Source organism: Mya arenaria, chromosome 3 (genome assembly GCF_026914265.1).
Source record: "Mya arenaria isolate MELC-2E11 chromosome 3, ASM2691426v1".
Lineage (NCBI taxonomy): Eukaryota > Metazoa > Mollusca > Bivalvia > Myida > Myidae > Mya > Mya arenaria.
In genome coordinates this window covers 53,829,254-53,839,196 of record NC_069124.1, presented here as the reverse complement: position 1 = coordinate 53,839,196, position 9,943 = coordinate 53,829,254, and the positions used below count along the sequence as shown (strand labels likewise).

Genomic DNA, 9,943 nt, shown 5'->3' with positions numbered 1-9,943 from the left:
CTGTCTCTTGTTTTGAGAATAGTTGTTAACTCTATGACTTTATCTTTAAAATAATCTCGTTCATCAATCAACGATTGTTCAGAATTCTTAATAGCTGAAATCTTTTGATCCATCTGTCGAGATTTATCAGTCGCATTTCTTTTTCTTCCCGTACCTGTTTGAGTTCTCTCTCATATATCTCCACTTTATGTCTTAAAGTTGTAATAATATTGTTAATTTCCGCTGAATTCGAGTCTTGGTCTTCCAAGTTAGCTTTATATTGGTCGCGTTCGATTTGTAAATCAGCGACCAGTTGTTCGTTCTTTTCATTTTGTTCTTTTACCAAGGCGACTTCAGCCATTGCATTTTCAATCTTTTGACATTTCCGTTGAAGTTTAATTTCAAGCCTACTTATATCATTATCTTTTCCCTTCGTCAAATCTTTGAATTGATCGTTTAGAGAATCCATTTTCTCATTCCATGCGTGTTCAGATAGTTGAAGGTCAGAAATATTTTGATTCATCTGTTGGTTTTTGTCAGTCGCATGTTTAATTTCCTCGCGAGCTTTTTTCAGTTCGTTTTTATACCCTTCCACTTCACGTTCTAGTTGTGAAATCGTATTGGTGAACTTATCTGAGTCGGGACTGGTTCCTTTCAGTATTCTTTTATACTGGTTTATTTCGGTTTGTAGATCAGATACCAACCGTTCACTCTTTACATTTGTCTCTTTTATGAAGTCTAATTCACCCTGCTTATCTTCAATCTCATTATAATTCATCTGAAGTTCATTTTTTAGCATACTGATATCTCTATCCTTTTCTTCGAGTGCATCTGTTAATTTTTTGACTTCATCTTTTAAGGAACCAATTTCTCCAATCATGTTTTGTTTTGACCTATCAAGATCAGACAGGTTTCGTTTTAATTGCTGATTGTATTCAGTCGCAATTCTGATATCTTGCCCTTGTTTATTTTCTTTGTTGAGCAGGTTATGACTTTGTGACAAATCAAATTGTGTTTTTTTCAGTTTTTCAATTTGTTTCTTGTACTGGTTACTTTCTTTTAATAACATGGCGTTTCTAGTTTTTTCACTTTCCAGTTCTTTAGTCACTTCCTGAAGAGTTTCTGCTGTATCTTCGTATTTGGTTCTTTCTATTGATATCATTGTGTTTCTTGATAGTTCATTTTTCATTTCGCTGTTCAACTCGCTTTGATGTTCAGAATTCTTTTCGTACTGGATTATTTTCTTTGATAAGATGGTGTTTCTAGATTTTTCGCTTTCAAGTTCGTTTTTTAATGCGCGAAGCTTCTCAGATGTCTCCGCATTTTGGGTTCTTTCCTTAGATAACTTATCGTTTCTTGACCTTTCACTATGAAGTTGTTCGTTAACCACGGAAAGTTTGTCTTCGGCTAGCTTGGAACGTTGCTCTAATTTCATCACAAGCTGCGTTTGTTGAGCACTTTCCAATGCTTGTTTGTGCCTCTGTATTACCAGCTCCCGTCTCTCAGTTTCATTGTGGGAATATATTGTCGTTTCCTTGTGGTAAGTGCGTTGACATCGGTTGTCTTGTATCAGTTTTTCTTTTTCTTCTTTCAACAATCTGATCTCCTCTTCTTGTTTTTGTATTTTTTCTAGTGCTAATCTATTTTCTTGCTCACATGAAATAAGCTGCCGCTTTAATTGAGAAAGAGCCAATTCATTCTCTTGGTTTTGTTTTAAACTTGATATTTCGTTATGTTGATACGTTGTTATTTTTTGTTGTAGGGCCTGAATTTCCTTCTCAAAACTGCGGGATAGCTCAGCGCCTTTTCTATTTAACTCGTCTTGGAGAGAGTATTTCTCTCGACTGAGTGACGACATCTGAATTTTTAACTCTTTAATTTTTGCTTGAAACTGTTCAATCTTTTGTTTCCACTCATCACGCTCATTCCTTTCTCTACCTTTAGTCAAGCAGTCACATTGTTGTTGTAGTGCGATCAGCTTATTGCGAAAAACGGCCGCTTCTATCCTTAAATTGTAAATCTCATGCTTTAATGTTTGATTCTCTTCTTCTACACTTTTTTTCTGATTTGTAACATGACGTTCATAACTCATGGTCTGATCAACTAATGTATTTAACCGAGAAATTTCGTTTTTTAGTGATATGTTCTGTGTTTGTTCCGTAGTCAACAAAACCTCTATATGTTCTGTTCTACTGACCTCGTCGTTAATACGTTGCACTAGTTTATCTATCTTCTTCCTTTGATCTTCTAAATCCTGTTCGTATTCATCTAGTTCTATTTCTAGAGTTTTTGTGTCTTCAACCAAATCAGCATTTATAGTCCAAAGTTCGTCATTCTTTCTTTCCAAGACATCGATTGTTCTTTTGTGATGTTGATTCATTTGCTTTATTTGTGTTTCCTTTTCATACAATATACGTTTACATGTTTGTTTTACATGATGATTGTCTGTTCGAAGTTTACTGTTTTCTTGTTGTATTTTATATATTTCATCCTGATAACGATCAAAGTATCCAGATCCCTCTTCAGGAATATATTCCTCGTTGCAACATTGATTTTCGTTTAGCCAATTATCCATCATTTTTTCGTTGTCCATTAGCGTCTGTTTCATGATGCTTTCCCTTCTGTCTCTGCCCTTTAACGCAAAGTTTGTTTCGTTGATTAGTTTGCATACAAATAGTTAATTCGTTTGTTCTATTTCAATGATCTTTAGTTACTTATTACGTATTTTTGAGGTCGATTAACTGAGGGTTTAAAAATGCGTAACGTAGAAACTACTTTTAACATTAATATGCTTTTCCAGATGAGCACTATGACACGATTGATGCGAATTGAAAATGTAGAAAACAGCCTGTGGACTTGTATTCTAATGCTCTTTACTAAATTATAACAATAGCTTACATTCGATTATGACCTATTTTACAGGGTGCTAGTTTTACAAATCACTTGAATACAGACTAAAAAGCTTACAATCTGAAAGAAATAACAATACAACTCCAATAAAATATAGTTATTGCCTAGGACATTAAGTTCCAGGTCAAATACTCAAGTATACTCGAGTTCGAGTTCATTGTTAAACATACTGGTTGTTAAATAACTTCAGTTTGAGAAACATTTTTAGACGGTGCCATGATTTAAGTATAGTCATGGATGCCATTTTAATATGATAGGTCGCAGAATCAGTCAGAATTTAAGACTATTTTCGCACCTTGTCCTAAACATTTATGAAAGTTTTCAAATAATGAAATAATGTGCATACACCTTCAATAGACTTAAAGAGCTTAAATGCATGAAAGTGCTTCTTCATCTTTAATAATATTACTCGTAAAACTCAAGTTAATCTCGCAAGGGTTAAAAACCTTTTGGGAACATTTCTTCATATTATGTATGTAATTCCTTTGCGTCAAAGTAACATGGTTGTGTAAAATAAATGAGGCGAACACGATATTATGGCCGAACTTAAAATTATCGTCTCCAAATATATTACGAGCATTGTTAATAATCAAAATTATAGAGACAGTATGAACGTCATGGCGGCCATGTAATTCATTTTATACAGAATACGTGTTATGTATGGTGGCTGATTTATTTCAATTTCGTCTTTACGTTTTGCAATGAAAGCCAGCAATAAAAAGTTCAATTCACATGAAACATTATAACAACTCACAAGGCAACATGACAAAACAATACGATTGATACGCAGCGTTATCAGCGCGTTGATTATATCATTCAATAAGGTTGTTCTTTTTTGTCGCCCATAGTACTGCACAAGATCAAGATAAATTAACACGCCAAATGTAGTATTGTCTGTTTTGGCATCATAGCCACAACGCCAGAAGGTATAATACTCAGTAGGGGTGCATTTTGAACCTTGTAAGATGACTATAGTATGTGTAATCAAAATACTTCTGTGTGAAGAATTTCCCGAAACTACAAGGATATAATATATTCTAACGAGTTTGTACGCATCATACAATATTTGTTTGTTTTGTTGCAGGGCAGTTTTTTTTAATGAATATAAAACTTCTATTACAATTTTACTTGACTTTCATTTTGGTTAAAAGCAAACACGACGCCCAAAATTAGTCAATTCTTCATTGGCTTTCATTAATCAATATCGGCTGTCATACTAATTATTGATCTTAAACATTCGACAATCACAGTGTATCTAGTACAAATGAACTTGACCTAATTAAACAGTCTTCCAAACAATTACACTTACTGTCCCTTTTACAATACATAAACTAAATGCATACATTAATACACTATTGATAATAACCGTCATCTTAATCAACACATTAGTGTCCTATCGTACCATCGTGACCTTTCAATAAGTTGACTAATCTTAATACTTCAAAAGAAGATAAAATCGCCAAATAAGTACTTTTCGTTCCCGCACCAGCACCGAAACTAAATCAGCTACCTAAGTTACACATAGAATACAAGTAAAAAGCAAAAGCAAAACATTGTAATTTACCTCTCTCGGCGTCCGTCGAAAATAATCGTCCATAGTTTAGTTTATCCCAACCTCATGGTAGCTATAAAACTCTTTCTTTTTCCGCATAACGTCTTGTCAATACGAGGCCATTGTTTTATACTTAATAAGTTTCGGTCAGTCAAGCCAAAACAAGTTAACCGCCATAAATTTCATTGGTTTAAATTTAAAATCACATGTTAATTTACTTCCTCTTTCGATTTCCGTAAGTTTTATCGTAACGTAAATACAAATTAAAGGCCAACATTTATGTGTATACTTGGAAGTGTTTTCAATTTGATATTACTTAAGTTGTGGTCGAGTTTAATTTTAATTCAACCGAAAGATCTGATAAACAACAACAACAACAACAACAACAACAATCAATCAATTACCAACTGTGAAATGTAAACCATGAGTGTTCCACTTCTGAAGTGGTCTCTTATGAACATAGACGTTGTCATTAGTTTCGTTTTCATGTAATTTGCATATATAAAAAAATGAACGTGAAATAGTCATTTGAAATAATATTTGGAAACCCATTCCAATGTACCACAAATACAGTGATGTACTTCATATCAAATACCTAACACAAGCAATCTAGATCATCCTTATGTTATTATTCGTCTATAATATTGGTAACTGTTAGTTTAATGAAACTGAATTAAACTGAAAGCTGGGTTTATCCATTGTATATGTATATGTTTAACATAAGATATAAATCAATGTGAGGTAAAATGATTTATGTTGGTGCGCAACCATGCCAAATGTAAGGCTGAACATTAAGTATTGCGAACTGATATTATTGTCTTTTTTCTGTTTCAGGGTGATTCTAATAATTGGTGGCTGATTTATTGTATATTGGTATTGGTATAAATATGTTGTCTTGCGTGGATGCTTATTTTGTAATACTACGGTTCCACGACCTTAAAACCATACCTGAGTGAAAACCGCTTAGTTCGTAATCGTAAGTGAGATCGTCCCTGTAGTTCAAATGGTTATTAGTTCAGATTGTTTCCAGGGTTTTACCAAATGAACCTTTATCATAAGGTAGTCAATTTTATAAAAATCGTATTCCTACACACATCTCATCATTCCTACAGATATTGCATTCCTTAAAACATCACATCTTACAACAGCTCATTTCTCCAAACATCTTATTCCTACCAGCATCTCATTTATACAAACATCGCATTGCTACAAACATCAAATTTCTACTAGCATCAAATTTCTACAAACATATCATTCCTATAAACATCGCATTACTTCAACCATTGCATTATTACAAACATCACATTCCTACAAACATTGCATTCCTACAAACATCGCATTTCTACAAATACGCATTTCTACAAACATCGCGTTTGTACACCCATATCATTCCTACAAGCATCGCATTTCTACAAACATCGCATTCCTACAAACATCACATTTCTACAAACTGTGTGCATTTGGTTCTGCAGTCAGTCACTATAGAACCTATTGTATACCGTAATACTACCATCTGATATTTTGTTAGCAGTCTTATTTCACTGGTTTGCAGATATTTAAGGAAATATTGGCTCATTCTAAGAAAAACAAGTTGTCAAAACGGTAAATCTGTGAGAGCGTAGTTTTAAAGTTCATAAACAAACCCATATCAATTCCACCAACAGAGTGCATTTCTTTCTGCAGTTACTCATCATCGAAGCCATTGTAGACCTTGAACTTCATGTGGTTCGAAATCATGGCGTGTGCACATTGTTGTTAAAAGATACAGAAACAATGGAACAGGATGCGATAGTTTAGAGGTGAATAGCACAACACCGCCATTATTTAATATCATTTTATTGTCTAGTAGTATGCGTAAACCTCATTTCGGAAACAGAGTCGTATTTATAGCACATGGCTTCAAAATCGGTTAATATATTATATTGCGAAGTCTTTCCGATAGATCTACTTACCAGGAATCAAGCGATACATTTGTATATATACGCTGCCGCTTCCTAGAAATACGTTCAGATAACTTATTTTTATACCTTAACTAGAATAAGGCAATGAAAACTCCAGCGACAAGCCCAGTAACTTTGACCAATATTTGTTTTAAAGTCGCCGGAATCAATGACAAACAAACTCTAAACGAAAGACACACTACAAGACAAAGAACACTACACATATGTCAAACATTCGTCATGAGTACTGGCTGGGGTAACGGCTTTGGCGTGCCCAGTGAAATCTAAGATCTCACTTTTGGTGTTAAAACTGCACTCTCACAGATTAAAGGTTTTGACAACTTTTAAAAAAAAAATCCATGGAAACCAGTTATATAAGACTGTTGATAAAAAAAATTCGCAGATTTTTATATCTAAGTTCCATTATTGATATTTCATGAAATTTTCTTAAATATCTTAGATATAAGGTTTAAGCCATAAAACATTAATTTTGAATGGAAATATGGCAATCTGCGATCTGATTTTTTGTCAGCAATCTTTTATCATTGGTTAGCAGATATTTACGCAAAAAAATGCTCTTTCCAAGAAAAATTAAAAAAAAAACGTTGTAAAACTGTTGTATCTGTGAGTGTGCAGCTTTAACCTGTTTGAGAACGCTCAACCTCACATTTCTTTTAGCATTTATCGACAAGGTTTTTTTTTCAAATCGCTTGAACTAAGACAAGCATGTTTCAATACATATATTATTTCCGTTTCAAAATGGACGAACTGTCGTCTGCTCGTGAGTAAAAAGTTAGTGACGTATTAATATTGGCGGGAAGGTAATGGGTGCCTGTACACGGGTATAAATGTCTGTCGGTGGTGTGTTTGCGCCGTTCGAGGTTTCAAGTTTGCCAGCGTTTTGTTGAGAATTTTGAAGTCCTTCCAAGCCGTCCTCCCGTCATAGGTTTACAGGGTCGTGACCAGCGTTAAATTTTATTGTATTGTATTGTTTTCCTTCACATGAAGGTGAGTTTATTTTGGGAAAGTGGAAAATTCCCCTTTTGGTCTTATATTAAAACAATTCCTTTTTAAGTGTGTCGTTTCGCTTCAGTAAGAAGTCTTTGGTGATACTGACCCATATCCTTGCGCTACTACATCATAAGATCTGTGTCGTTTTTCAGGTGAATGTCTCCATGACGGTATTATTCTGGATTATTTTCTTAATCTGGATTATGGCCCCTACCTGTGATGATGGCGTTGACTACCATCCGGAACAATTTACTAAGCATATATTTTGCATTTAACTGTTTGATATTTACTGCCAATTACAAGCCTATAATACTTATAATTGGTGTATGTTTTGTTATGTGTTGAAGTACGTGTAAGGCCTACGGTGTCTGGTTTATTTGTCTATTTTGATCAGGAAATGACTGTTTTAATCACGATGTCATGTTAAATTGAATTCTGGTTCGATAACTGTATTTGGACTTCTGGATACTAAAACTTCAGTTGTCTTTCTTATAGGACCTATATACATTGAACCGTATCAATCTTTACGTACTCACTTAATATAAACATTCATCCTCGTCGGCTTTGAGCCTACGTCCATAATCGTTATTACGTCTCCGAAAACCGCGTACTCAAAAGGGAGGATTTAATCCTAATCCTTTAGGCATATTGATATGTAAGCATGTGCTTTGTATGTAGAAAAAAAGATATTGAGATTTATTTTGGGAGTCTCCCGAGCCAAAACCAATGTCACTTGCAAATATACGAAGACGTTTCAGCTCTATTTGACTGGTTTGTGCATGAAAACGTTACATTTAAAAACAGCTTGAACGACGATTTAGAACTTAGCATAGCATCTTTGCTCATTGAATGTTTATATTCATTGTAAACGTCTTGAAAACTTATAAATTAATTTTTATTATATATATTACTTTCTGGTCTTGAAACGTTTAATGGTTTCGTGGTATTGAGTGTCATTCCCTCCAAGGTAAAGCAGGTAGATTTGTTCTGCTGTGTCGCATTACATACAGGTCAACAACTGCAATTAATTTTCAGTGTCTTTACGCTAAACGCCCATGGAATATTTATTTAACATTTAAAGGCGCACTATATAGCATTTCTTAATGCATTATTTTGTTAAACTCAATACCAAAAAGTATATGATTTGTGTTCAGAAAAATAGCGATATTTTGGCCCTTTTTAATATATGGCCACGTAGCTATTAATTAAAAAATATTGCCTTTTTTATCGGTGCACAAATCATATGTTTGTTTTAGTTTTGGTCATTTAAAGTCAAATGAGTTAAAGATGATAATGCATTATTATAATATTATTATTATTTGCATCAACCTAAAGTGTGCACTCGTCCGCATGCAAAGTGCTATACGATATGTAATATACACGATTGTAATCAGCAAGATTCTAACTCGGTACTTCAGCGAATGTATTGTCCATTGGAGACATAGGGTCAAAATGGTTTTTAGATAACATTCAGTTTGGTAAAGGGGACGTGTTTAAGAGGCCATATTCAACCTGTTCGCTTTTCTTTTAAATTTAAACACGTATCAGCATTATTTACTCATTTAAACTTGAAAGTTGAATTTTTGAAAGTCCTAGTATTTAAAGTCGACAATTTATCAATATATCAAAGTCGTAAAACAAGCAATGCTCGGATCGTTACATGATCATGTTAGATAGTATATATGCGACTAACCCATAAAGCTGAAAATTTTACAAACGTAAACACCAATTTATTCTGCAGTGATAAAAGAAAGAAAATATTCGTGTTTTCAAATCAAATTTAAACAATATTTAAATCAATAGCTAGCCAACTTGTAACAACAAAATGAGAATATATTTAAACACACTGTAGAAACTCTTATACAATACCAGTACACTTTGTTTAGGCATTGTATGCATTTCCATGCTTATTTAATTACACTGGGCGAACTTTCATATAATTGTATTCATCAGTGTATGACATAAAGACAAACATATACACAGAAATGTGTACAACCTACAGAAGATCAGAGAGAAACATATATATCTTAAAAAGTTAACAGTTTACAGTTGAACAAATTTGGTTTATTAAAAATTGAAGTGAACTTAGTTTACTTTAATAAATCAAATAATCGAATACAAAAATCGTTGATTCTGTTCGAGAATTGATTGAGAAATCTTAAGAGGAAGAAGGTAAAATTAATATACTTCCAGTGCCAAATCTTCCACTGAGCTTTGAGATTAAGAGAGACAATTATGGGTGTGGGAGATATTTATTATAATTTGAATGTGGCTGAATGTGGCTAATCACTGGCTATCGAATCTTGTTGGTGGTGGATCCGTGGTCTAGTGGTAACACACTTGACCATCAATCCAGGGGTCGCAGGTTCGATTCCCCGTCGCATCACTAAAACATACTAATCTTCTTCCGGAAGGGACGTAAAATGGGGGTCCCGTGAGACAGTGCTTTACACTGGTACACGCTAAAGAACTAGGGTAGCTCTAACCAGGGTTACATTCTGTCTGTGCACTATGCTCCAAAAAAGCCTAAAATGATTAACAATCTTAACGG

General features: G+C 33.9%; 1 protein-coding gene across 1 annotated transcript; it reads right to left on the bottom strand.

Annotated features, from left to right (window-relative positions):
* Nucleotides 1-49: 49 nt before the first annotated feature.
* Nucleotides 50-4,634, bottom strand: LOC128227637 (hyaluronan mediated motility receptor-like). Its single transcript, XM_052938353.1, has 2 exons — nt 4,454-4,634; nt 50-2,611 (listed from the first exon to the last, which is right to left on the bottom strand). The coding sequence occupies exons 1-2, from the start codon at nt 4,484-4,486 to the stop codon at nt 68-70; spliced, it is 2,577 nt and encodes an 858-aa protein (XP_052794313.1). The 5' UTR covers nt 4,487-4,634; the 3' UTR covers nt 50-67.
* Nucleotides 4,635-9,943: the final 5,309 nt, after the last annotated feature.

Bases quoted from the DNA above. Each gene is read 5' to 3' on its own strand.
- LOC128227637 (XM_052938353.1), bottom strand. From the start codon at position 4,486: ATGGACGATTATTTTCGACGGACGCCGAGAGAG. The intron at 2,612-4,453 runs GTAAATTACAAT...TTTGCGTTAAAG, and splicing joins TTCGACGGACGCCGAGAGAG to GGCAGAGACAGAAGGGAAAG.